Here is a 27,945-nt window from a genome sequence, read left to right on the forward strand (position 1 = left end):
GAGAGAGAGAGAGAAAGCTATTTTGAACACATGCTTCAGTATTTCTCCATATGGGAGGGCTTGTAACCAGCAGGTCTTTCAAAGCTAATATGGTGTATCTTGCACTTGGATATTAGCTAGGTCAGTTTAGTATAGTTGGCTCGATCCCTAGGTAAATTATATGTAGCATGGCTGTTCTCGCATAAGGGTCAATTAGTGAGAATTTTTTTACCCCATCTTCTTGTAATTCTACAAGATAATTTGGACAATATATTCTCCAGTGTGGCTACTCATGAGCTTTTATAGTTTTCCAAGTAGTTTAATTAGCTTGACAGTTGCTTTTATGTCCATTTCATTATAATTTTGTTGCACAATATTTTTGGAAAATGTGAGAGAATAACTTGACCCCTGAATAACATAATAGTGCAGATGGCTCCTCATCCGTTTGACGACCGATTAGGATGAAGTTTTAAGGTATGAAGGATCTCCCACGCAACTACAATAATAATAAAAAACTTGGCAGTGCCCAAATACTAATTTTCATTATTGACAGTATCTCATTGCCATTGTACCAAGAGTTATGAGAAGAAAAGCGGAAATTTCTGCATCGGTCCCTAAATTTTTGTTACACAGTTAAAGTGGTATCTACATTTTTTAAAACTACTAATACGGTACCCAAACTTTATTTTCGCTACCGACGAAAGGCCGGAGACCATTTTCCGTCACCGTATCTGTTTGCTGACATATCCTGCTTGGGACCCACCAAAAGTATTTCTTGTCAGATAACCACATCAACAGTCCCAAACTCTTATGTAATGATAAATGCGATACCCATAAAAAAAACCTAAGTTTTTTATGTTCAAACTAGGAGGGAAAATAAGTCCGCAAAATTTAATTTTAGAGAGAAATGAGTTCTAAAAAAGCCTAATTTGTGGTTGACCCTCAGGGTGATGACGGCGTTGAAGAACGCCACCGGGACAGGGAGGCTCGATCTGTCTCTCGCTAGGGTCGGAGAGGAGGCGGCATGGAATCTATTATTAACTTGTCGACAAATTTGTTAATTAGCTTTATCAAAGGATGAGTGAGTTGATCATTCATCAATCGGTTGATGAGTCAATTTACACTTAGGAATGAGCTAGAAGCAACATACGTACGATAGCAACTTTTGCATCAACAATAATAAATTAAGTCTCATGTTTGCTCTTTTCTTGGACAGGTCAGTTCAAAAATTTTTAAACACCCCACCACTAGCTTCCACTCCTACTTCCACGTACACCCCCCACACTTCCACTCTCTCCATGCCTGTCTCTCTCCCTCTCGAGGTAGACTACAAACCAGGAGAGACTAATAAAAAGCAAAAGCCATAAAGTCTCTCCATACACAGAGAAAATATCTTAACGTTTCATATACAGCAGGCAAAGCATTATTTAAGACTAGCTTAAATATTGTTCCTTCGTAGAACGTTGATCTGATTAAAGATATATAGATGGAGGCGGATAGTCTGTGCAGATCGAGTTGTGGAGGTGAAGAGATGAAAGCTGCAGGGACGATGAAGAAGAGAGAGTTGGTGCACCTTTTCGTGACGGTGTTCCTCTCTTCGTTTTCGACTTTCTTGGTTTTTCCGGCCATAACCGACGTCACCATCGCGGCTGTTTGCCCCGGTCGGGAAAGCTGCTCTCTTGCCATTTACCTCACTGGGTTTCAACAAGCGGTACGTCCCTGCAAGTGTGATGCTTTCCTGTATATTCTAAATTAGGAGTGTTTTTTTTTAATCAAAGGAGGAGTTCATCATCTTTCATTCTCTTTCCCTTAATTATTTGACTACTTAATGTTAAATTCACCTTTCAGTTGATAATTCCAAACATACATTCCAAAGTAAATTTTACAGTTTATACACTTTTGCCGAGAAAATTAGCAATTTTCTAGCTAGCCGGCCCTGTAAAACTTTTGATTCGAATTTTTGGTTTTGATTTCAACTACCAAGTATAATAATATATTAAGGTTTTCCATCTTCTTCCCAAACAATAGAAAATATTTGTGATGTGAAATAAGAATGCTCCCTTAACTTAAACAAAGAACTTCAATAAAAAATAAAAAAAAAGCCTTAAACAAATAACACTTTTAAGAAAGAAAAACATAAACAAAAAACAAGCAAAAAAATTTATAAGAAAACTTACTTTTAACATAAATAATTAGTTAATCAGTTTGGTTAATCAGTGGACTATAAGTCACTTTCTCTCCTCAAATCTTGGGGTGGTATTCAGCTATTGATGTCTCTATTTTAGCCAATTTTTAGGAGGGAGAATGGGAGATCAACAACAACAGAAGGTCCTCTACTCTACAATTTTAGTTTGGGGTAATTTTACTACAGTAAATTTTATCTCTTGATCTCTAATAGAAAGCCTCTTTACACGCGTGGTTTAATTTTTGTCAAAATAAAATTAGAAGTGGACAACATATTCTGTGCTTCAGCGATCGAAAACTGGTGAAATATAGTTGTAATCGGTGAAAATTAGTTGTAATATTTTTCGGGGTTGTGAAATTTGTTACAACAGTGTTCTGAGAGTTGAGCTCATGAACTTCTGCTACTGATGACAATTTGCCAATAGACCAAAAGGATAATAGGGTTTTTTTTTTTCCATATTTATCATTTGTGAACAATAATTTTTCTTTTTCTGATAAATTACTAAAAATGTCTCTCCAAAGCATAACAGAACTCTCACAGCTTCACTTGATAAAGCTGTCGACGTCCTTTCCAATAGAAAACAAAAGGGCTATCGACAATCGACATAAATGTATAAGATTGCAAGTTGTGTGTAGGACTAAAACAATTACTTACGGTTAACGTGTTCTTAGTCGAATGTGTGTACAAAAATTGAAGCTTGCAAACCCAGAATTTGTCTACATCCTCTACACTCAGCTCCCTACCTAAATTTCATAAGGTAATACCAACCAAATGTTCCGTCCATGACCGTGCATGTGTGTGTTCATTGTCGACCAAGTTATTTATATCCCATCCTTGATGACTTTTGTCTTAGACGTGAAGCGTCTAAAATTACACATCTCCTATATCCTCCATTCTTCTTGCAACCAAACAAATCTGTCAAGGTTAACGTTCAAGTCACTATCATCAGTATCATGGACAAGTCTTTGTACGTTCATAAATTCAAGTTCTTAGGTTAAAAATTATGTAACCATCCGATTACCAGTAAATCTGCATTATATATATATCTGCGACGTCGCAGATGATAGGCATGGGAACGGTTGTGATGAATCCGGTAATTGGGAACCTGTCGGACCTCTATGGAAGGAAAGCTCTGCTCACATTCCCATTGACACTATCCATTATCCCACTAGGTACTTTTGCTTGCCTAATTTCCTTTTGCTTAATGATTTCATTGCTTTTAGTTGGTGCTGTTCTACTGTTCTACATGTTTTTGGACCAATGTCTATGAGATTTGGGACTCGATCACTGATTGCCATTGATATTTTGTTCAACTGATTCCAGCTTCACAATTTCTCCACTTCAATGTATCAGAAAGTTGTTTGGATTAGTATCCATGTCCGCTTACCTATTGTCTTGTGTGTTGAATCATTTTCTAATTTTCTTCCCTACAACTAAATATCTACTGTAAGTTTATATCTCTTGCTGGAATCTTCTTTTGTCGTGCAGCAATATTGGCATATAGCCAGGAGACCAACTTCTTCTATGCTTTCTATCTGCTGAGGACCCTAACAGCCATGACATGTGAAGGCAGCGTCAACTGCCTCGCCCTCGCTTATCTGGTATGTCCATATCCAACACCATGAAACTATAGAACCTACAGAACCTAGCTACCTTGGTAATGTACTGATGTTGAGTCGCATTACAATGCATAATGTCACGGGATTCTACATCCACTGTCGAACCATATATCTAATTTAATTTCTTACTTTCAGGCAGACAACATTCCAGAGAAAGAAAGAGTATCTACATTTGGAATTCTAGCTGGGTTTACCTCCGCATCATTTGTATGTGGAACTTTAGTAGCTCGTTTCCTCCCCACTTCCTTAACATTTCAGGTTTTAACTTCCTCTCTACTTGCCACCAACCCCTAATTTCTCAAACCAAATCAACATCTGGCTTTCAATTACTACTTGTAATTTTGTATACATAATTACATATATCGTGGTTAGGTTGCTGCCTTAGGATCAATGATGGCGGCCGTTTACATGAGAATTTTTCTCAAAGAAAGCAGGCTATCAGATCATGGGGATAGTTCTTTGAGCCAGCCTATCTTGAAAGGATCAGAACCAGTACTAGAGCGAATCACAGATGATGACGATTACACTCCAAAAACAAAAGTTGCATTTAAGAAGATGCCATCAGCTGCTGATCTTTTTGGCTTACTTAGGAGTAGGTAAGAGTTTGTATAGCAGTGATGCTTAAGATATAATTTCTGGATAGTTCAGATCAAGCAATTACCGTGACGGTTACTTGTGTACGTAGTTGTGTAAGGATATGTTTGTTTACTTACCCTCTTTAGTGTGTACTTGAGTAAAACCATGTATCTGTTGCAGTAAGACCCTGTCACAAGCTGGGATTATTACCTTCTTTCAGAGCCTAGCAGAAGGTGGCATGCAAGCTACTGTCCTGGTATGTTTTTCCCAACTTCGTGATTGCATTCTTTTTAATTGATAATTGTTGGTCAAAGATCCCGGAATCCCCTATTAATGATTGTCAAGTTTCCAAACCATGCAGTATTTCCTTAAGGCTCGTTTTCAATTCGACAAAAATCAGTTTGCTGATATATTGCTCCTTGTGGGGATATCAGGAGCCATATCACAGGTTAGTTACACCTGAAACTTGTGCTGCTGCACACAGACACACATTAGTCTTCAGCTTCTCCCACTTTTAGTTCTTTAATTTGCTAATGTCTAAATGCAGATGGTTTTCATGCCGCTGTTGGCACCTAGAATTCGAGAGGAAAGCATGCTGTCATTTGGGCTCTTACTGAGCTGTATCAGTGTATGCACTTAGCTTTAACTCTTCCACCTTTCCATTCACCTTGCTAATTTATTGTGTCATTACATTTTCCTTTTTTGAAATTAGTATCGCTGACCCGTGTCTGGTTTTACAAACTATGCAGATGTTTCTAAATAGTGTCGCTTGGGCACCTTGGGTAAACTTTGGTCTTTGCACACTCGCAACATCCTTAAACACGATTCACATGTTTGTTTCACTACATCTTTCCTCACGTCCAAAGTATTCTTTCTTGACTTAATTTTTCAATGCTGCAGGTTCCTTATGCAGCGACTGTGTTTTCTTCTTTTGGCTTATTAGCACAACCAACGGTAGGTTTTTTCCTTGATAAAAAGCTAAGTTCTGTAGGTTGAATGACTATGGCTGACAGTAAACTTTTGTGACCGACAGATTCGCAGCATTGCATCAAAACAAGTTGGACCAACTGAGCAGGTGGTTCTACAGTTTACTTAATAGGATCTTCAGTTTTAATATAAGAAAGATCTGCACAATGTATCGTAATTACTATTATTCAGCTTAATTGAAGAAGTAAAACTGATATCAGGGAAAGGCTCAAGGATGCATGGCAGGCATAAGTTCTTTTGCCAACATTGTTTCTCCATTAGTTTTTAGCCCTTTGACAGGTACATGATGATATTTTTTGATTCTGTCTTTTACTCTTTTCTGGGAAGTAAATGTCTTCGTTTGACAAGTTTTCCTACTGTACAGCTTTATTTTTGTCTGAAGATGCACCGTTCAATTTCCCCGGCTTCAGTATTATGTGCCTTGGACTTGCAACGGTAAGAGTGAACTAATGCAGAATTAAGACACAAAAATATAATTCACAAGTTCAAACACTATGAACAGCAGATGAAACAGAAAACGTTTACCTATTATATTATGTATGAACTGCTTGACATATAACACTTCTGTGTGCAGGTCATTGCATTAATTCTGAGTACTATGATAAGGGCTTCTCCTCCTATTTCAAGTCACAGTGTAGCCTAGAATACAGATATTTTCACCTACAGTTTGATCTGATGGAACCCTGTCATCAAATACAGAAGGAATGATGAGAGAAACAGAGAGCTGTCAGTTTATTATAGTTGGCTTGATCCTTGTGTAAACTCCATAGCATGGCTATCCAAGTATATGGGTTAAAATGAGAATCATTTATACCGTCTTATTGTAATGCCACATGATAATTCTCTTTTGAATTATATATTCTCCAATGTGGCTACTCTCATGAGGTTTTGTCGTTGGTATAAAAATGGGAGAGAATAACTCGACCCCTGAAAGAAATAACAACTGGGAAACTGTCCCGACAGATTATGTGTGCATCTTTTGGTACTTGGGTATGTAGATCCAACTAGATTCATGGTTTAGACAAACATAATAGAGCAGACGGCTCCTCATTAGTTCGACAACAGATTAGGATGAAGTATTAAGGTATGAAGGATCTCCCAATTAGAATAATCCATCTCACAAATCAACAACTGCATTCCTCCTGAACAGAAAACATGTATCCAACTACAATAATTAAAAAACTTTGTAGTGTCCAAATACTAATTTTCAATCAGATAGTATCTCATCACCATTGTGCCAAGAGTTATGAATATGTGAATAAGCTTGCAAGTTCAGGCATTGCACTCAAGTTTGCATTGTTAGAAACTTATTACCATCACTATACATAAGCTCCAAATAAGAATCATTTGTAATAAGCTTTTTCACCCATTCAAACATTTCTTAGTAAGCTATATAAATACCCAGATATTCCAATGCTAAATATCAAAATGTAACCAGATAGTGACATATACAAGACAACTAAGCTAAATATCCCCAATACATCAGCGCAGAATATACATACTCGATAGGTGGTCCATCCACCTCATTGGAATGGAAATATTTCATCATCATCATCATCTTCCATTTCCAGATATTTGAAGTTAACAGCATCCCAACCATTGCCTTTGTAATCAAAGCCTGGGCTCACATAGCACTTCATCTCATGAAACAGGTTCAGATTATCCACGAGCTTATGAAAGGCATTGCATCCACAACACTACAGAACAAGAAAGCAAACATGCAGTCATTAAAAACCGTTAACTGCTTTTCGTTTACTGCCGCCCATCAGAATACTTTCAAAGCTTATCTTAACGAAATAAATTTTACATCTTTTCATATTTTCCTCAATTACTGAACAAATCATCAGCCAAAGATACCGAGTGAAGTATTACCGTTCATTCAAATTTAATACTCGCAGCCCAATAACATTATTAGAAATTCTATATTCTAATTAATCTCTCTTTCCTCATTTCCCTCCTAAAATCATACTGAAACCAGAATGTAATAATTTTTGACTGATAATCAACTCAGTATTGAGCTACATGTTTAAATCCTAAATTACCTGCACAAAGACAGTGCCATCAGTGAATGCATGGGGATTGATTGCCCGAGTTGTCCGCTGCCCACAAATGTTGCATGTGAAAGCTACAAGCATTCTACGGCGAGGCGATTTTGTAAAGAGAGACCAAGGAAAAGTGGAGACATTCTCAGTACTTGATCGGGAGTCGATCCCTGCAGGAGTAGGAGGCCCTTCCATCCCAGAACCTGTAGTCCAGCCTCTTCCTGTTGCAGCACCCATCACCAATCCCATTGCCGCATCCTACAAGTATTTTTGTAATGTCATTCAACACATAAGAGGTAGCACAATAAAATAACATTACTGTCAGCTCCCAACATTACCATATATCCGCAACCAAAACCCATATATTGCATCTTTGTTGAATCTTACAGAGAAAATGACATCTAACTCAATACAAAATAATAGATGTACAGAATTCAATCATAGGATTGAAACAAAAACATTTTGATTTCACTACAGAGTTCAATTCGGCTCAACAACCTACAGAAATCAACTGTCGTATTGGAGAACAAGCACTATCCTCTTCCCTTTCTATACAACTCCAACTGTCTGTTTTGGTTCAAATAATTTACCTACAAAAATATCTAGCTAAAGCAGCAGTGAATTCGACCCTTTCGTGATTTTGTGCAGCTTTTCTTTTCTTCAGTTTCATGTTTGGCTCAATATCTCAAAGCAAAAAAATTAAGAGTACCTTGGAGAGTGGAGAAAGGGAAAGGTGGCGATTACTGAGAACCGGAAGGTTCTTGATTTCTTTGGAGTCCGACTGAGGAGGATTGGAGCCATTTTCGTTTCCTGAAACCGAAAATTTACAAACCCATTCAAAATCAAAATCGAAAATAATTTGATGGGAAACGAAAAGAAGAAGATGAATGATTTACCTTTGGAAGCGAGTGGGAGGTGAAAGGGTCTGAAGGAGACGGATTTTCGGGGGGAGAAGATGGAGAAGGGAGAAGAGGAGGAGGAGGTCGTTAGGGTTTCCATGGTGATTCGATTTGAACAACAACACAGATTGATCAATTCAGAATTTTGAGATGAAAAAGAGCGATTGATTAAGTCGTTTCTGAGATAAAATAAATATCGCGGGGGAGGATAGCTCCTCTGGCCAGGGCCTCTCGGAGGCCCAATTAAGCAAATAGTGTTACCATATGCTACAATATGACACTGCTAAATTTGTCTATGTCGAAGAACATCTGATTATTAAGAATGTGATAGCTTTGGTTATGTCAATCACATTTGGTTAGTGTCCTCCCTTTTCGTGTTTTGTATCTACTTTTGAGTAAATGTACGGATGTGAGAATAAGCCTCTCAGCTTGGCTTATTTCCAAAACCCCTTCTAAACAAAATCCCATAATTTGGCACAGCGAAGAATAAGAGACACGAAAGTAATAGAAATAATATTTATAAGTTATTACCAGAGACAAAAGAGTTTGCAATCCCCGTAAGTAACAAGAAATAACACTTGATCCTAAATTATGTACAATTGAGAATGCTTGCCACTCAGAAAACAAAATCCTCTTGGCTGGAGTTGTCATTGTCGTCATCTTCATCTCCTGAAGAATCTCCATTGTTGGCATCTAATGTCAGTATTAGCTCTAGATCTGTTGATGAGCTTTCCCCACTGTGCTCTCGGCTTGCCCACCGCATTTGAGTTGACAATAGATGCATCAATTCATGAGGCGATAAGCGGTACATCCAGTTCTTAGCCTTGGGTTTCTGCTGGACAGGAAAGTGTAAAACCATATCATCATTAGTGTAGATCATAACCATCAAGGAAACTATCACGATTGTTAGCATCATCATCTTCACAGTTTCTGCCACTTTCATTCAAAACATTTCCACCATCACTATCATCGTCATCCTCGTCCTGATCATCACTATCATCGTCATCCTCGTCCTGATCATCACTATCATCATCATCATCCTCGTCTTCGTCATCTTCATCGTTCTCGTCATCAAACATATAGTCGTCATAAGAATATTCATCATCCTCATCCTCATCACCAATAGTGTACCATATTAATCGGCCAGGTATCGCGCCCTTTACCAAACAAGCAACAGCAGAGAAATTAGTTCCTCTGCTATAGCTTTTCGTGTCATGAATATTGTCCTATACATATCCACTTATCTTTCACTCACTAAGATCCCAGTATCAACATAGCATACATATGGGAGGTTATAGGACTACCTAGATGGGTGAGCATTGAGCTACCTACTCATGCTTCCCGAACTCACCTTTCTATGTTATCTTTAAAAGACCCAGAACCACCTAAATCTCTAAGCAATGTTGGTGGTGGAGAAACACAATAATGGGCCAAAGAGCTAGGAACCTCCAATTATATACAAGAACTAAATCACTAAAAACAGTTAATATGTTAAATTTTTGTCTTTTGAGCAAACACACACAAGGACACATCATATATTCATAACCAACATCTAATGCTTATCATACCCTCCTCAACTCCCATTTCACCCCCATTTTATTCTACCTGCCCCTGAAGAGCAGAGATCTAATCTTCAGGGCCACCATCCCATCTAAGCTCAAAACTAGGGATGTATAAGCACCAGGACTCCCAGGAGAACGTTGGATGAGCAACATTATAAACCATACTGAGATTATACAAATAAATAAACAGCTTGGGATAACAAAGCATACCTGTTCAATGTTCTGAGGCAGGGGAGCTCTCTCTAGAGCCTTGGGAGTCCACATCTTAATGTCATGCTCAATTCCACTGCTTGCAAGTACCATGGTGTGAGGATGAGACTCGATACAGTTTACCACATGCTTATCTCCTTCCATGACACGAATCAATTCCCCGCCCTTTTTTTTCCATATGAATATCCTCCCACAGTCAGACCCACTCACAACATACTCGCAATTCGGCCCAAAGAAGTTCACACCTTTCACAGTCTCAGAGTTCATGTGACCCTTGTAAACTTGAGGAACGGTTTTTTCATCAGTATCCATGGATGATGGAGATGCTTTAGACTTGGGATCATCACTCATTTCACTTCCATCACTACTCATAGAAATGGGAGGATTAGGTCCTAACCCCATTTCTCGTGTAAAAAGATAGATGAACTCGTCATTATATGATACAAGAAGCTCACTTTGTTCTGAAAAGGCCAAGCCTGTAATTCCAACTTGGTCATTACCAATCAAATGTGGTGGGCAGAAGTAGTTTGTAGGCTGACCAAAATCGGATGATCCATCCCAGTTATATTTGCGGATATCAAAAAGTCGGGTATACTCATCAGAACCTGCGACTGCAAAGAGATTTGGATTTCTTGGGTCAATTGCAATTGCATTTAGCTTGACAACTGGCTTGTACCTCACTCTAACATCATGCCCTCGGCATGTCAAAAGTTTTGTGGGAGCCCCAGTTCTGAGATCAAACTGTAAAATAATAACCCAGTCACATTGCTATAGAATCCTATTACACAAATAACAAAGCCAAGGACTAGATTTGGAAAGTATGACAGCAACATGTGTTATGATTAGCATGGATTATTGTCTTCTCCAGGCTAGCCCTAAGCAGCCTTCAGATATATGAAATTTGGGGTCAATGCAAAATCCCAAAAATTAAAGGAAGGGATGACCAGATTATAAATCATGTGTCAATCTTTAGAGCTCCAGTCAAAGTGTTTTGATCAGAAAGTCTCATTCTCCAAGTACAATTACACTTTTTAGACTTGTCCACATAAAGAAAAGTAAAAGATACAAACCATTCATTAACAAAACTAGCAAGGAAATTGGTAACTCACATGTAGCACCAGTCCATCTTCACCACAGGTATAGAAAATATGAGGGCTTCCAGGCTCAATAGCTAACTTATGAGCGCGTCTAGTATGTGAGGCCAACAATGAACTCTCCACTTGCCCATGTTCAGAAATCTGAATATGTCTCACCTAAAATTGATCAAACCTAATCATTAAATAATTTTAAAACGAAAAGAAACCAAGTTAAGGATGGTGAATGTAGATCCATGGTTAAATCATTAAGATAAATCTGAGATGGCATTCATGAAGAATGATAAACAAATTAAACTACCTGTCCATCAGCAGCACAAGTGACAATGCTTCGATCGTTACTATAAGGCATGAACTTTGCTTGGAAAACATTGTTATTATGACCGGAATCGAATGACAAGTTAACTTTCCCGGTTTCCCAGTTCCATAGTATAAGCCGCGTGTCATCAGAACCTGAAACCAAAGTATCACCATCTGCATTGAAGCTTACGGTGTTCACACACCCTTGATGCTTGTTCAGCTTCCCGTGGATATCAAGCCGAAGCACCAGATCCTGAATCCAAATATCAAAACCCTTAATCCAAAATTTCATAATCACATACAGATACATGAATCGAAAACTCTGAGGATTAAGAGATGAGACCTCAGAGCCACCGAGGCGGTGGGCGAAGTTTCTGGCAGAGAGCTCGCCGAGCTGTCGCTGCCAAACATTGACGACGGGTTTATCGGTGCTCGTTCTCAATCTCTTATTCATCATCGACGGCGGCGATGATCGGAGTCTGACTCTGTGAGAATCAAAAATGAAGAGAAGCTTGTTGTTGTATTGGGAGGCTAATCCGATCGCATTTGGTTGGAACCCAACACAGAAGACTATCTCTCAGTCTCTCTGTCCTTTCTTTCTTTCTGTTCCTCACTCGAAGCACCTCCACGCCTCCACGTACGTTGAGGCTGTGATATAAAAATATAAAATAAAAAAACACACACACACGACGTGACTCACTGATTGTTACTGCTGGATCGTGTTTTGGGTTGGGCCTCCGGTAGAAGACAGTGTTCAACCCGATTCCTTTGCTTATGAGTTATGACATGTTGATTATGATTGTTTTTTTTTGAAGTAAAATTAAAATTCTGAGTTCCATTATGTCAAAAGAATATTATTGTCGTTAAAAACTCATACTTATAGCAATACTCTTTGTTAGTTGATATTATAGATTGTAATTAGTTGATATTATAGATTGTAATTGATGTTAAGAACTAATTATGATTGTTTATGCGTGTCAACAATAACAAATTGTATGTATTTAATGCGAACTAATTGTGACTATTTATGCGTGTCAATAATAACATGTTGTATTTGCTTAATGCATATGGAATGTACTCATGATCACGGAACAATGTCCCAAACTCGGGTTATATTTCGAGTTCACCGATTCATTACAAGCAGTAGACAAAATGGAGTAAACTTTGATTGTTGTCTTCAGTTTTGGTGGCGATGAGGCTTTGGAGAATTGATGTCAGCTTTAGATGTATATTTAGTGAAGGCTGCATGCAGCACACACATAAATTTTCACTTACCAAAAAAAAATAAAACCCAAGTACTGTGGGATGAAAGTAGGAAACGAGGAAATTACCAGGTAGTGAGGTAGTCAGTATATGAAGCTCAACGCTAGCCATGCTCAGCCAAAATGGGAGGCCTCGGCAGTGCACAGCTATCATTTTCAGTAGCATTGCCATGGCGCCATGATCCTCCCCAACACTCAAAACTCTCACTCCAAATCCAATGCGCTCTGACCAAACAAGGCCAACGCTTCCTGACCAAGCTCGCAGCCAATGCCGGCAACCCATCCGTCGCCAACAAATTAATCTCCAAGTTCCTGTCAACCTCTCCCAAGTCCACTGCTCTCACCACTCTCTCTTATCTACTGTCTCCTCACACCGCCCACCCTCACCTCTCTTCCCTCGCCCTCCCCGTAAGTCAAAAACCAATCCCCAATTGGGTTTGTTTCACTCTTGAATTCGACTAAGTTTTCGAATTGGGTTCTTGCAGATGTATTCCAAGATCACAGAGGCGTCTTGGTTTGAGTGGAATCCAAAGCTGGTAGCTGCCCTTGTTGCGTTGCTTGCTAAACAAGGACAACAGAGCCAATCAGAAGCGTTAATCTCCGAGACCATTTCCAAGTTGGGCAATAAGGAACGTGAGCTTGTTCAGTTTCATTGCCAGTTGGTGGAGTCACACTCGAAGATGAGCTCAAAATGTGGGTTTGATAGGGCATGTACTTATCTCCATCAGCTTCTTCAGAATTCTAGCTCTGTTTATGTAAAACGCCGAGCTTTCGAATCGATGGTTGGTGGTTTGTGTGCGATGGATAGGCCTGGTGAAGCGGACGAGTTGATTGAGGAGATGAGAGTTAAGGGACTGAAGGCGTCGGTTTTCGAGTTCAGGTCTGTGGTTTATGGCTATGGAAGGTTGGGAATGTTTGAAGAAATGCTGAAGATTGTGGACCAAATGGAGAAGCAGGGGTTTGGTGATGATACTATATGCTGTAATATGGTACTTTCGTCATATGGAGCACATAATGAGCTGGCTGCAATGGCAAACTGGCTTCGGAAAATGAAAGAGTCGAGTGTTCCTTTCTCGGTTAGGACTTACAATTCGGTGTTGAATTCGTGTCCTACGATCATGGCAATGCTGCAGGAACCGAAAGCTGTTCCATGTTCGGTTGGAGAACTGAGTGGGGTTTTGGATGGTGATGAGGCTTTGGTGGTTAAGGAGCTGGTTGGATCGGCAGTTGTGGATGAGGCGATGGTGTGGGATTCTGCAGAGGCCAAGTTGGATTTGCATGGCATGCATTTGGGTTCAGCTTACTTGGTAATGCTGGAGTGGTTTGAGGCAATGGGAAACAGGTTCAAGAGTGCGGAGTGTGTGGTTCCAGCGGAGGTTGTCATTGTTTGCGGACTGGGAAAGCATAGCAGTGTTAGAGGTGAATCCCCGGTTAAAGATCTGGTTAAAGAGATGATGCATCAAATGGAAAGTCCGATGAGAATCGACAGGAAGAATGTCGGGTGTTTCATTGCCAAGGGAAGAGCTGTGAAGGACTGGTTGTGTTAAAACTGTTGGATAGAATAGGTAGCTTTCTAAGTCAAAAACATTTTGAAAACCACAGAAATTTACCACCTCTTTGCAATAGGTTGTTTTACAAGTCCTATTGAACCACTTTCTGATGGTGAAGTCTAGATTCTAAGAAATCGTATGTGTAATTTAAACTCATTTTCAACTACAAAATGGACATTGAGCTGGCTCGCAGTTGCACCTCCCTCAAATGTTTAACATAGTTGATATTAATACCGTTGTGCCCAGTATATACAATAAAATCCTAGCAGCATATGAGTCAACGTCTGTATTTTCAAAGAGACTTTAAATTGGCAGTCTATACCAATTAGAACTACTTCAAATGGTTGCTTACTGCTGGTTGCTCAACAAAAAATCGGCCGCATTGTGGGAATGAGACCAACACATTGTTGATATTCAAGGACGAGATGTACAACTTCAGGCAGTCAGGCCTCTTTTGATAGCGATAGACACGCTACCTACAAGTTTAGCACTACACTGTTAGTGTGGGATTGCTGAGTTAAACTTGCAATTGATCCAGCCAGTAGCCTGCACGAACATTACAAAAAGACATTTTCATCACTAAATATCATCATAGCAGAAGAGATGTCAAAACTAATTCCCTGACAACAGAATCACAAGAGAATGACAGTGAAACCAATAGTTGCATGCAAAACTGCCATCATAGATATGACTAGAGCAATCCAAAAGTACAGGTCATAACATCTGGGCAGGAAACTTTAAATACAATAAATAAAATAAAAACAAAAAAATAAAGTTTGCATTGTGTGGAGAAAGCCACGGTCCACACAAAATAGAAACAGCTGACAATATGATGTTAGAAAATTGCAATAACAAAACAAATTATCGGCTCTTTATCTCAAGTCTCCAGAAACTAATGATAGTATTTCCCACTACTAATAACCTACGTAACAGTATACATAACTACATAACAGCTATCTGGTTGTTTTACTACAAGCAAACATGGAAGGTCCATTTGTGTAGACACCCTAATCGATGCTTTAAATAATATCCAGTAATAAATTATTCTTTATTGGAAGATCAAAAGCTTATCAACATTAAATCATGTTCAATAAGTCATCAACTGCAATTCCTCCATCGAATGTGCTATAGCCTATAGGCAAGAAGTTCACATGTTGGTCTAAAATATTTCAGGTAAAACAAAAAACAGGCCGGGGAACACAACAATATGATCTACTTCACATTTCAGTATCAATACCAAAGTAAAGAGCATAGGAATAAAGGCCCTTTCAGTTGATGAAAACACAAAAGAGCATACCTGGACCAAATTCAGTACAAGACTGACTTCTAAAGAATGGTTGAGGCCAAACACCATAACATAGATGGTCTAGTTTTCTGTGAGGTTGCTTCAGGACATACGTGATGCGCCTGGTACCTGACCTTTGAGAGATAGAGTCAAAAATTGTGTTGATTCAACTCTAGGATAGGATAAATTCTAGATCAAAACCATGGCATCCACCAGATATACATCTTTCCGAGATTTTTGTGGGAGACTGCTTCAGCTATTAATCGACGAGCCTGACCTTCTACAGCCAAAGGCAAAGATGGTGCTGCTCCAACACCAACAACTACTCCTTGCAACCTTGCCTCAATGTTACTGATGGCTAGCTGCGATGTTCATAAAGAACACTATTCAGTGGTTTTTTTTCAAAACAAGCACATACCAAGACCTTCTTAAGACTGAAAATTCTTAACTTACTATTCAGAGAATTTGAGATCTAGCTCGATTCAGTATTAATGATAGTACAACGTATCAGTTACATCTAAACATGTGATGCATTAGCATCAGTACTTCTAATATAGAACTTCAACCCTCTAATACCTTATTCATCCAGCGGCCACCGAAACATATCAATTGCGCCCCAAACACACCCTATTCTATCAGTATTAGATGCATGAAATTATAATTTAGGAGAGCTTAAGAAATATGACATTAGGGAAATGAAGTCAATCTTTTTTATTAAGTTGACACAATTTGCTTCAATTATTATTATTAATATTATTTTGGACAGAAAATTCAATTATTATTTTGAAAAGACAAATTGCTTCAATTAGGAAATAATAATCAATTCACTTTTACCTATATGTTCTAAACATAGTATGTAGTGAAGAGTCAAAACCATGATAAAGAGTTGACTATACCTGCGCGTGTGGATTCTGAACTTCTACTCCACTAGACTTGTGTGATTTTGTCCATTCTACTAGAGGATCATGGACAAAAGTCTCAAGAACACTCATCAATGTCTCCCGATGCATCCTCAGTACTGAAAGTGTGATTTCGCAGATTCTCAAAAAGATTCCCTCATAACCAGTGATGCCCAAGCCATCAATCATATTCTGAAGTCCCATAACAAACTCCATGAAAATAGAAAACCATGAAGTAAAAGAAAAGAATATAAGAAGTTCGTAAGTTTGTATAGATCCATAGCTCATATAGTATTAACAATACTCTGCTCATTGAAAGACATGCATGTTATAATTTTGAAAAATCCTTTTTTTTATGAATTTGCTCTTCTCACCTGAGTCAATCTGAAAGGTACCAGCTCAGGCTTCTCCAACTGCAAGCCTTTGTCAAATAAGCAACTGAAATCAACATGAACACAATCACCAGTTGTAGAATCAAACAGAATGTTTTCCCCATGTCGGTCACCAAGCCCCACAATATGTCCAACCATGGACCACACTGCAGTAGTGTGTGCATAAGCAATCCGAGCCCTAAACCAAGCAGCTGGCTCAGAAAAAGTGGTCAGGAACCACTTGTGGAAAACTGGAGGGAACATCGGAAGAATTTTGTCCTTCAACATCTCATCTTCTGGTATTTTACCCTTGCATTGATCATATATGCGCTTGATCTTTGAATTTGTATCCCTATCAAAGTTTCCACAGTTCATATATATGTCTTGAAGTATCTGCCGAAGTCCACGGGTGTGTGGCACCCATTCTATCATGCCACAGTCCTCTGTCAAAGGAATTACTGCAAAGGTACGAATGTAGAGCTTCCTCCGACGGCTTGCTGGGTATTTAGACAGCAACCGGTTTATCATTGCTGTGAACTCCATCATCCGTGCATCTTTCCTGAGGTCATCCTTGGGTTTGCAGAGGAACGGACGTTCAATGCCGTCACTGCCCAATAAAACAATCTAAAATGCCAAAAGAGAAAAAGATTAAATATTACGAAGATGATGTGGCATGTAGCATCAACAATGGTAAATGAGATATAAAGAAGACAAGGGAGCAACAACTCAGGTAACTCCCTCAAACTCTTCTGTAAGTATATAATTTTGGGATTCACCCCAAGCTAATTTTGGATACAAATGGAGTCATAAATTGACCCGTCAAATCTATTTGGAATTGATTTCCAGGTAATCATGAAAGAGAATTGCTATTCTATTATCAACTTCGGAAACATGGGATTAAATGACATTTAGGAGGGAAAAACCAACATCAGTAATTTGGTAATATGATTCCTCCTGGGTTAAGACATGCCACAGGTTAACATATGTCAGCTGTGGATACAAGAACCTGATAGAATATGAGTTGAGAACATGTTAGGTGACTTGAAAATCCAGATAACTTACTTTCTTAGGTCGCTGAAGGGAAGAAAGAATCTCAGCCTCATCACGTATTCCTATTATGGTAGGAAGATCAGTTGCAGAAAAGATATCAGACTTAAGCGAGTCAGTGAGCTTCCCATCGCATGTCGGTAGGCTAACAGTTAGAGATTGCTGAATCGGCATGATAATTCCCAGCGGCATCATCCTCTTCAAGAGACTAAATTCAGTGGAGATATTGATTGTTTTCGCCTTTGTATGACAAGCATGGAAGCACAACTTGATAAACTGATCAATCATACTGGCAAACTGATCAAACAAATTGCTTTCATTAGCTCCTTGGATGAAATCTTTCCGTGCCTCCTGTAGAATTTCAGCAGCTGCCTCCCTCCTGGATGGAACAGTGGATTTTGAAACCGCTGCCATAATCCACAAGGCCTGTTGTGGGTATTGCCGAAGAACTGATGTGATGATGCTTTTAACCACTTGAACTACTTCCTTATTCTGGTGGCAGATTCTTGAAACCAACTGAGGCAATACTGTTAGCCACTGATATGTTGGCAAGTCTTTCAAACATCCTAGCATGCATCTCATCACCTGCCAATATAAGAATAAGAGACTTTAGAGAGGAGTAAAAGAATGAACGAAGCAGACATTAATTAGCTAAATAACTAGAGTTCAGCTTCAATATATGATACTTACCAACTTGTGGACATTTTGTAAATCCCTATTGGAAGATGTGCCACTCCTTTCATACATAGTCCCAAAGTCAAACCATAGGGTCAACAACCTTGGAAGTGCTTGAAAGAGATTCTTGTGGCCCCTAAGAAGGCCTCTTGCATAGAATAACAGTATATCAGGCACATATGCCCACCAAGCCTTCTCAGCTTTTAATTTTGAAGAGCCAACATTAGCACTATTTGATGGCCGTTTCTTAGGACCCAGTTCAATATTTTCTTCCTGACGCTTCCTGGCATCAGCTAGCACTTCCTCATAATATTTAGCCATGTAAAAATATCCTTTCTCCCACTCAGGCTGCAGTTCCCTCACCCTCTTATATAGACTTATGACATCTTCTTTCTGCTTCTGTCCGGTGTAATGGATCCACCTAGAATAGAGGAGAAGTGTCTTTGCAATATCTCGATTTTCATTCCAAGCTTGAGTATTATTAAGTAAAGGGGGCAGGTTTGGGGGAACCAGTGAAAGACTAGTAATTGAGGAAATTGCAGTGGTGCCTACAACCCCTTCAGGCATGTTCAAGAGACACTGTTGCAACTGTGCAATTGCACCATCAGATCGCCTAGTGCTCCATAGAAGTTTAGCCTTCTCCATGTGAACATTATGTGCATTGGTAGCTTGGGCTTCCAGAATGGCCTGATTTGCTGTCTCATAATGACCAGCCATGCGACAGAGCTTTGCATATTGAAGCCAGCAGTTCCCAACTTGAGCATCAAGACCACTGTTAGCAAAAACCAATCTTCGGAAAGCCAAAAGTGGCTCCCTTGCCCAGAGTGATGGCTGAGTAAATCTGAGACGGTCTTCCCAGTTCTCCCTCACTTTCGAGAATTTAGGATCATCCAATGCAAACGATTTCTCCAAGAAAGAAGCATCACCAAGAAGAGAATAAAAATCCTCAAGCTCTCGGAGCAGGTGAAGTTTCACAACAAAAGGGTAAGCCCGCACATAAGAATCCATGCCTGCAGCAGAAAGGGGAGCAATTAGAGATTGCTTGGAGAGGGCAATTTTTTTTTCAACTGAGAACTGATCCTTAGTCATCATTGCCTGCAGAATTTTAGCAACATCCATATCAAATGAGGCGTTACTTTCAGAACTGCTACAAAGTAAACCTTCTCCATCAGCTCCACTAAGGTACTCATCCATCAAATCCCACCTACCAAGTCTCCATGCTGCCTGAACACCTTGCATGCACCATGTTTTCTTATATTGGGGAATCCTACACATTAAACCATCCACATGAGTAACCATAGCCTGAAGGTGACACATGTTTAATAAACAGTTAAGCACATCAGACTGCTTTTGAACTGATGTCGGTTCCATCTGCAAAGCTTGTTCACAAGAAGTTAAAACCTCTGCCCAGTTCCCGGCTTTTTTGTTTATCAAGAGCTGGTCTTGTAATTCCAAAGATTTACGTAAAAATGCAAATCCAGAAAGACCATCAGGCTCATCCAGGCAACTGTATATTTCCATCAGATATGAAACATCTGCATCATCAAATGAACCACTTTGCTCAGATGCAGGGTTGAAAGAACCTGACTTACCCCTCACGTACAACTCAAAATACATGAAAGATCTTGCATAAGCCTGACACCTGAAGGAGGCCCTGGCAAGGGTCTCCTTTGGAACAGCAGACAAGAGTTTTGAAACATGTTCACACTGTAAACGAAGTTGGTCCTGATTGGTAGTATACTGAGTTTGATGCCTGGTCTTGGATTGTTGCTTAGAAGCTAACAGTTGAGAAGAAAGGAATAGTTCTTGTCTAACGTCATCCACCCATTGACCAAGATTATCAAGGAGAATGAACACAGCTTGAATGCATACTTCATTTTTCCCATTGACTCCATGGACTGCATCCTCACTGTGATTAGATGCAGCAACATCAAGAACATATAGGATTTCTTCTGTTATGCCATAGCGTGCCTCCTCCGTGCCATGACAAACAGCATTAAGAACTAAATACGGAAGCAGATAAATTGCTGTTTGCATATCCTGGCGCACTATGCCTCGACAAGCATTGAAAATTCTTGCACGAGAACCAGTGGCATGTGCAGTCAGCTTTCTTATCCAGAAGAATATCCATCTTCTGAATGACATAGATGGACGGTAAATTGGGCCAACAAATGCAGGATCAGCAACATTAGGAAGTTGAAATCTAGAGGACAAGTAAGGGGCAATTATTTCTTTCACGTAATTGGAGAACCGGTCCCATAATCTCTGACCCCTTCTAGTCATCTCATTTCTACTATCAGTAATCATCATTCCAGATGCAGAACCCAGCAGAGGCTCTTTGTCCTTTGGAGCCGACATAGAAGAGGCAGCATTCTCATGTAATGAGGCCTCACAACCTGCAATCTTTAGCAGTTCCTGTATGGCCACTACCGCTGAATCTTGAATTATAGTGTCAGGTGCAGCTCTAAAAGCCCGTGCAAGTTGCTTCTGAATCAACTCATAGATAAGGTCATCATCAGAGCATTCAATTTTAAAGCGTTGGCACGAAAAGGCCTTCACTTTAGCAGGGTCAACTGCACCCAGGGCCCCAAGGCAGTCAGCACACACCAACTTCAGCCGCTGTCCAACTGCTCTCCTTGATTCTTCTGCACATCCATTAAGTAGAGATCTGATTAAAGAGCTCAAAATTTCCATATCCGCACCAGCTTCAGCAGTTATTAGAGATGTAACCCCTTCCCGTTCCAGGTTCAGCAACTTTTTCAACTCACACACTACCATGTACCTCACATTTAAGCTGTCATTATTCAGACCATCAACAACATCACGCAATCGATCCCTCAAAGTCATTGACCCTCTGGCTTCTTGTATAGCCTTGTTCACTTTCGTTAGAGCTGGAATACTGGGCAATGGAGGGAATTCACGAATATGCTGCTTTAAAATATCCCTGTTATTTAGAACTAGTTCTTCCAAAATTTTTACCACTTTATCCAGATGTACTGGACTTCCTTCATCTCTCTCAAGAAAGGGAATAAGAGCAGCAAAAACTTGTGAAATGACATGTTTAGTGCTAGCCGGTGATACTTCCACCAGCTGCCTAATGAAAAAATGCAACACTGAGAGACCCTCACTCTGGAGGAGTTCTTTATCAATAGCATGCATGAGAAGAACCATTAATTTAGGCACATAAGTACTAAGATGACGACCCATCATTTTAATTAGCATCTCAATTCGTTGCAAGGCTTGTTTCTGCAGAGAAAATTCTTCTGCATGGAGCATCTTTCTATCAATACTGTTTAGAAGGTGGGCAAAATGATTCTTCAAAAAGTTTGGTAGATCTTCACCTTCATCCAGAACTCTAGCAACCTCTTTTACCGTCTCAGGTACCCTTGCTAACCTGTGAGCAGACATGAAATGTCAATACATAGGATCTATTGCAACACAACAAATTACACAAATAACATCCCAGATATATTCATAATTTCGCAGATGGAAACATAATAGGTGCCAAAAAAACTGCTTAGTGGATATCCACTTGAAGAAGCAACTAAAACATTGGAAAAAAGGTGCACCTTAAGCCCAGGATGTAGAGCTTCATACCTTCCGCTTATATCATCTGAATCACCTCCATCCAGAAAGCATATGAGTTCATCTAGAAGATTATTTAATGCAGCAGCAAAGATTTCTCTTTTGTTAGAACCGATTTGTGTATGGTAGAACTGTACAGCAGCATCTAGCTCTCGCATATCTGGTTGATGGAGAGCAAAAGCTAGCACTTTCGGCACCCAAAGAACTATAAGACCTGCAACATCAGTTTGTAACCACTTGGCCAGTTCATATAAGGTGTCAACTGCTTGATCATCATTCTGCTGAGACACCACAAGCTTTGGAAGAACTACTGGAACCATTTTCTTGACAAGTTCTTCTGTTTCAATACCAAGAACTGATTCTGCAAACTCTTGGACCACAGTCGGACGGCTAGATAGCCTCGAAGACAGATAGTCAAAGAGTTCATTTCGAACATGAACAACTTTCAGAAGGAGTACTTGGAAGCCTCCTTTAAGATGAAAACAGCTGGATTTGTGGATCAACTTTGCTGCAACCATTCTCACTGTCGTGTGTGGATTATCAAGTTGATCAACCAACAAAAGAAGAGAAAACAAGAATAATTGACTGTGAATATCAACTGCCATCATTATTTCAGCTGTTGATTCCAAAAGGGTCTCAATGATTTGGACATCTTCAGTTTCTGAAAAGGAGTTGTTGATTAAGTTCAAAAACCCTTGTTCTTTGCCGTTACTTGACATGCCCTCGTCAGGAAATAAGCAACTCAAAATTGAACCCTCAACGAAAGAACTAATCTGAGGGCAGAATGCTTCTCTTATAGCCTTCCTGGTATTAATCAGTAGATATTTAACACACTTGATCCACTCAACTCTAGAATCCAATAGATTCTCTATGCCCCCATGTACAAGTACTCGGCGGATACTTTTCACACAAGCCACTTGAATCTCTTCAGATGACTCATCATTGAGAAGCTCAAAATATAGAGACTGAAGGTGGAGAAAATTACAGTCCAATTCTCTGGGATTTTCAGGAAGATTTATGATATTTGAGTATGACTCAGTATTGTGTTGAACACTTCTATCACACTTTGAACACCAGAATCCTTGCACTACATAATCCACTGTTTGATCGTGCCTCTCACTTTTCATTCTTGAAAATAGTTTACACTGGCTTCTATTTATGTCATCTCCATTGTTATGAGATCCGTAAAGACATGACAAAAAACCAAGACAAAAGGGAATGATATTCTTAACCTTCTCACTTCTCTCTCGCCCCAAGAGCCTGCCAGTGTGAGGGACAAAACATAAATTACTGAATGGAAGATGTAAAACTTCATGGGCATAGAGCAAAAAGTGAATCACAGTTCAAATTTAGTACTCAAGAATATTACAGGAAGTATTGTGCAAACCAAAATCACAAATGCATCTTTGCCACTTCCCCAAGCAGTTTATTAAAGAAAGTTAAGAAAATAAAAACATTTAAAAATACAATTTACTAAAATTTAAGAGAATATTGAAAGTAAATATAATAAATAAATAACTAATCCAAGTTTCCCTCCATGGGCCAGCAAATGATAACCCCCTTTGGATTCATATATAACTTTTCCTAATGGAAAAGAAGCTTCAGAGTCGTTATTAGTTTTAAATCAATCCTTCTTAACCTGGCCATTTTCAATTACATGTGTTACCAATACATATAAAAGCACATACTAATCACAGATGCTACCAACAACATATACAAAAATTCATAGAGTAACCAACTTTAAAGTGTTTTCTTACTCGAGCCTTCTGAATATGTGAGGAAGACCACTGAGGCTAGACCACATGACAATCACGGACATAGAAATTATAGCTTCAATTCTGACTTCGTCACATTCATCATTAAGACTCAAATCCAATACTTCAAGTTGAGTTTCAATTCTTGCGCTATGACCAAGTTTGCATGCAACTTGAAGGGAGATGCATTTTGTTTTCCACAATTGATGGTGGTCAGTAATTACATGAGAATGGGTCCAAGGAAGCTTCAGAAGGACATGTATAAGATCAGCATCGACAAGCCTTCTATCCATACACTTCATGATTAAGCAATCTGCGTAAGAACAAAAGAAATATTTTACATAAGAAGAAGGTGAAAGGAATTGTTGTTTCTAAATTACATATGACTAACATAAACATCTGCCTATATAGGACACAAAGATCAAAAATTGCACTTTTAAGCTTAGCCTTGAAGTAACCCAATCAAGCAATCAGACCTTAAACCAGTCATTCAGGACAAGATTCAAGCTAACATACTTGATTTCTAATGAAATAAGAAACTCTATTAGTGATGTGTAAGATTGAATAGCAAGTATGCACAAAACTCCAGTATTCAACAGCCAAACCTCCAGAAAATGCATTAATGACAAAAGAGCAGACTCAAGAAAATAAAAGGCGATAAATAGCATAAATGAGAAAGAATAAAAATATTCATCCCTTAACCTAGGAGAAACATAGAGGGCATCATAAGAGATTCACAACCTTGTTGACAGAATTTCAGAACTAAAATATAACATATCAGTATCTCAAAGGCAAGATTTTTTTTAATATAAATGGACGTATGCTTATCTCCTCACTTTGCAAACGCAACATGCAGTGAATTCCTTCCAGGTAGATGGAAATATCAAGTTCAACAGTACTTCCTTGCTTTGCCTGCATGATGTAATTCTCATTAAGTGGCAAGTGAAAGGAGAATGTTAATCGACAAATTTAAGCCAGCATATATACCTGTTGGCATATCCAAGGTATCCATGCATACATCTGATGAAAGATGCATAGTGACAGATTGGTCTCTGGATATCTACAGAAGGCAATGCAAAGAATGCTAAGAGCCGTTAAAGCGAGATCAGGTCTTAAGGAATTAGGACTGACACCAGGAGATTTTAGACATTCAGCAAAAGAAAGGAGTGACTTATGCATCCGATTTGCATAATCTTCTGCCTCACAAGGAACTATATGAGTACGCTGCCATTCCAACTGAATATTAGAATCAGGATTGATGATTGTTTCATCAATCTTTTGGCGTTTAGTCTTGAAAGAATCCACATCCTCAATAGGTCTTTTTCCTCCAACATGTGAGTTTTCAATTGATTTATCACTTACTGAGGAAAAACTCTGGCAGGTACTATCTGTAATTCTCCCTCCAACAAGCTCAGGACCAAGTATAGAGAGAGCTACATGTAAGCAATCTATTAATGAGAAGCAGGGTTCCGGACATGAAAGTACATACACGAGAGATTCTGGCCTCCAGATATGAGGGGGACACATCTTCGCAATCCGTACGTATGTGTTGCACAATGCAACCTGAAAATAGAAGTTTATTAGGTCCACGCAACAAACTAATCTTTGCATCTGTCAGCAATCCAGAGGGTAAGAATAGCTCACAAGAGTAACCAAAGAATAAACGAAAAATAGAGGGAACATTGATATTAACCTTAAGCTCCTGGCTTCGGGTACTTCTCATTGAATGAGGAAATACATTGACTAAATTTGCAGCCGTTAGCTTGACTATACCCTCAGGGCAATTAGAGTGCAATACCTCTAGGCAACCACCAATGGACGAATCATAAGCCGTGTTTCTGCAGTGTGATGCCAATAGAGAGACTTAATTAGAATAATATTAGATGTAGATATTTCACTTCAAACTCCAGAAAGACGAGAAAATGAAATGTTCTAGGAAAACGTGTCATGCCGCAATGACTATAAAAGGTACAATTGCCTATTTTTCATTGACTATTTAAACCATGTTTTACAGATGACATAAAGCATGCAACATTCATTCATATCTCACATCACAGCGTATCATGCCCATTATCATCGATTACAAGTCTGCATTGATCATAATCATTTTAAACTTAAATTCATTTATATTATGTCTAAGTTGGATCCCAAAGTACAGACTGCACACATATCCATCCAAATGTGTATAAACCTAAGTCTAAGACAAGATTGGTAGTTTGTTATGGAAAAAGAGGTTCTCTAAATTATGAGATTTTCACCTCAAGATTGGTAATTTCATAACTCTACGAGACACTCAAAACTACTCTAAATGCTGCAACTGCAATGGAAAATTATTTATAGAAACCTCAATTAGTTATATGAGAACATGTCTTGTGGGAATGTGTGAGTATTTTGTTGCAATCCAATCACTAAGGTGATAAGATGTAATCAACATAACCCTCCACAATAGCCAACTACATATGCTAGGGATAAGAACAAAATCATCTGGGCATTCCTGGGGGTAAATTTCACTTCACATTCATAATGAACAAAATAAATTGAGCATCCAGGGACAGACCTAAATGCAGGAGTTCCCTCTTTGTCCTCGCTTAATATAGATGAAATCGATTGGATTATGTTATGATAAGGAATGACGTCACATTTTATAGCAGATCCAGCGATGATGCACGCAAATTCAAAAAATGCCTTGCATAAAAGTCAAATAGTTAGAAATTTGTGTGGCTGTGCTACAGAATTATAAAGTAATTCTGGTAACAGCTGTTGAACGCTTGAACATCTCAGATATATTTCTCTCATGTTTCATCATCATGCATACAAGTTAAATTATAACCAGCATAAAGTAATTGCTACTCACCATGTGCAAACCAGCATCCCCGTAACAAAAAAGGGACCATGCAGCCATAACAAATGGCATATTGATGAGTCCATCCACATAAAGAGTTCCTTCAGTTAAGCATTTTCCAATTAGCTTAATCATCCAAGTTGCAAAAGGTTGCCACCTTGTTTTGCCTGTAAGGTTAATCAAGATCCCAGTCCCATCAACAGGTTTAATACTTTCTGGAAGATCTCCAATATGTGAAGGATCATCCGAAATTGCATTCCAGGACTCGCAGAAACACTTTAAAGTCACTCTAGTTGAATCTGTAAAACTTGATTTGTCTGCATTGACTGATGCGACACATAAAAGATCTGAACAAAGACAAACATACATTAGCTATACATATCTCAAACAATGACGGTTCAAGCGAAAATGTATTGAAACTATTCCACAAGCCACAATTGCATCAGCATGGTAACTATTCAAAACCATCAACTATCTTATCGCATATCTGTCCTCCTTACCTTGAACAACGAGCATGCAATCTATGAAAAATTGGCGATAAGCATCCTGTGCTCCACCACGAAGTAAGGTCAAAAGCGGTCCAAGCGTGTCAAATATCACTCCATGCCTAGAACTGAACAAACCGCTATTAGTACAACCCTAGCAAAATCCATAGCTATAATCACAATCACAGACAAGCTTTTTCTTCAATTCTCCCAAAGCTTTAAAACGAAAAAAAAATCACCAAATGCATTTTCACAGTGAATCAAAATCAAAAAGAGCCTCAAAATCAAACAGCGACTGTTCCGAAACCCTTACCGGAACTCCGGCTCTGCAAAGAAAGCCAGAATGCGACCGAGCATAGGGAGAATCGCGCTGGCCTTGCCATGGTAAAAGACGCCGGGAAAATGCTTCGCCGTGTAACCGATCAGCCTCAAGATAGCTATCACTTCTCTCTCATTCGCTGCAAGCAAACCAAAATTGCGTTCACATTTCATAGAGCAATTCACTTTATTAAGCTTCAAATTTAGGTTTAGGTTTCCAATTTGAACTGTACCGGAAGGAGAGGGGACAACGTGAGCTTGAAGAAGGTTGGGAAGGACGGCGCGGAATCGGGTTTCCAAAGCGACGTCGTGTGAGTTGTTGGGAGGAGTGGAGGACGCGGCGGCGATGCGTTCCCGGAGCTCGTGGATGAGGGTCAGGTTGGCCATTCTCTGCGTTTTCTCTTCCCTCCCAATTTTCG

At 39.2% G+C, this 27,945-nt stretch overlaps 4 protein-coding genes across 4 annotated transcripts; 2 read left to right on the forward strand and 2 right to left on the reverse strand.

Moving 5' to 3' along the window:
* The first annotated feature begins 1,359 nt into the window (after positions 1-1,359).
* LOC101295772 (hippocampus abundant transcript-like protein 1-like) lies at positions 1,360-6,180 on the forward strand. The gene is made up of 14 exons (XM_004290703.1): positions 1,360-1,690; positions 3,225-3,336; positions 3,653-3,765; positions 3,919-4,041; positions 4,156-4,379; positions 4,540-4,615; positions 4,721-4,807; positions 4,907-4,987; positions 5,109-5,141; positions 5,260-5,313; positions 5,393-5,434; positions 5,547-5,625; positions 5,711-5,781; positions 5,921-6,180. Exons 1-14 carry the CDS (start codon positions 1,466-1,468, stop codon positions 5,987-5,989), a joined length of 1,389 nt encoding a protein of 462 aa, XP_004290751.1. The 5' UTR covers positions 1,360-1,465; the 3' UTR covers positions 5,990-6,180.
* Positions 6,181-6,552: 372 nt separating this feature from the next.
* Positions 6,553-12,069, reverse strand: LOC101296056 (DDB1- and CUL4-associated factor 8-like). Its single transcript, XM_004290704.1, has 6 exons — positions 11,797-12,069; positions 11,455-11,706; positions 11,169-11,312; positions 10,060-10,800; positions 7,389-7,646; positions 6,553-7,043 (listed from the first exon to the last, which is right to left on the reverse strand). Exons 1-6 carry the CDS (start codon positions 11,908-11,910, stop codon positions 6,870-6,872), a joined length of 1,683 nt encoding a protein of 560 aa, XP_004290752.1. The 5' UTR covers positions 11,911-12,069; the 3' UTR covers positions 6,553-6,869.
* Positions 12,070-12,838: 769 nt separating this feature from the next.
* On the forward strand, positions 12,839-14,319 carry LOC101306700 (pentatricopeptide repeat-containing protein At2g17033-like). Its single transcript, XM_004292591.1, has 2 exons — positions 12,839-13,123; positions 13,201-14,319. The coding sequence occupies exons 1-2, from the start codon at positions 12,839-12,841 to the stop codon at positions 14,260-14,262; spliced, it is 1,347 nt and encodes a 448-aa protein (XP_004292639.1). The 3' UTR covers positions 14,263-14,319.
* Positions 14,320-14,393: 74 nt separating this feature from the next.
* LOC101306989 (serine/threonine-protein kinase ATR-like) lies at positions 14,394-27,913 on the reverse strand. Its single transcript, XM_004292592.1, has 17 exons — positions 27,760-27,913; positions 27,522-27,666; positions 27,224-27,336; positions 26,736-27,070; positions 26,439-26,566; positions 25,575-25,719; positions 24,869-25,444; positions 24,718-24,793; positions 23,885-24,194; positions 22,140-23,387; positions 18,773-21,936; positions 18,558-18,742; positions 17,883-18,452; positions 16,824-17,444; positions 16,447-16,641; positions 15,563-15,912; positions 14,394-14,811 (listed from the first exon to the last, which is right to left on the reverse strand). Exons 1-16 carry the CDS (start codon positions 27,911-27,913, stop codon positions 15,745-15,747), a joined length of 8,133 nt encoding a protein of 2,710 aa, XP_004292640.1. The 3' UTR covers positions 14,394-14,811; positions 15,563-15,744.
* Between the last annotated feature and the right edge of the window lie 32 nt (positions 27,914-27,945).

This window comes from Fragaria vesca, linkage group LG2 (genome assembly GCF_000184155.1).
Source record: "Fragaria vesca subsp. vesca linkage group LG2, FraVesHawaii_1.0, whole genome shotgun sequence".
NCBI lineage: Eukaryota > Viridiplantae > Streptophyta > Magnoliopsida > Rosales > Rosaceae > Fragaria > Fragaria vesca.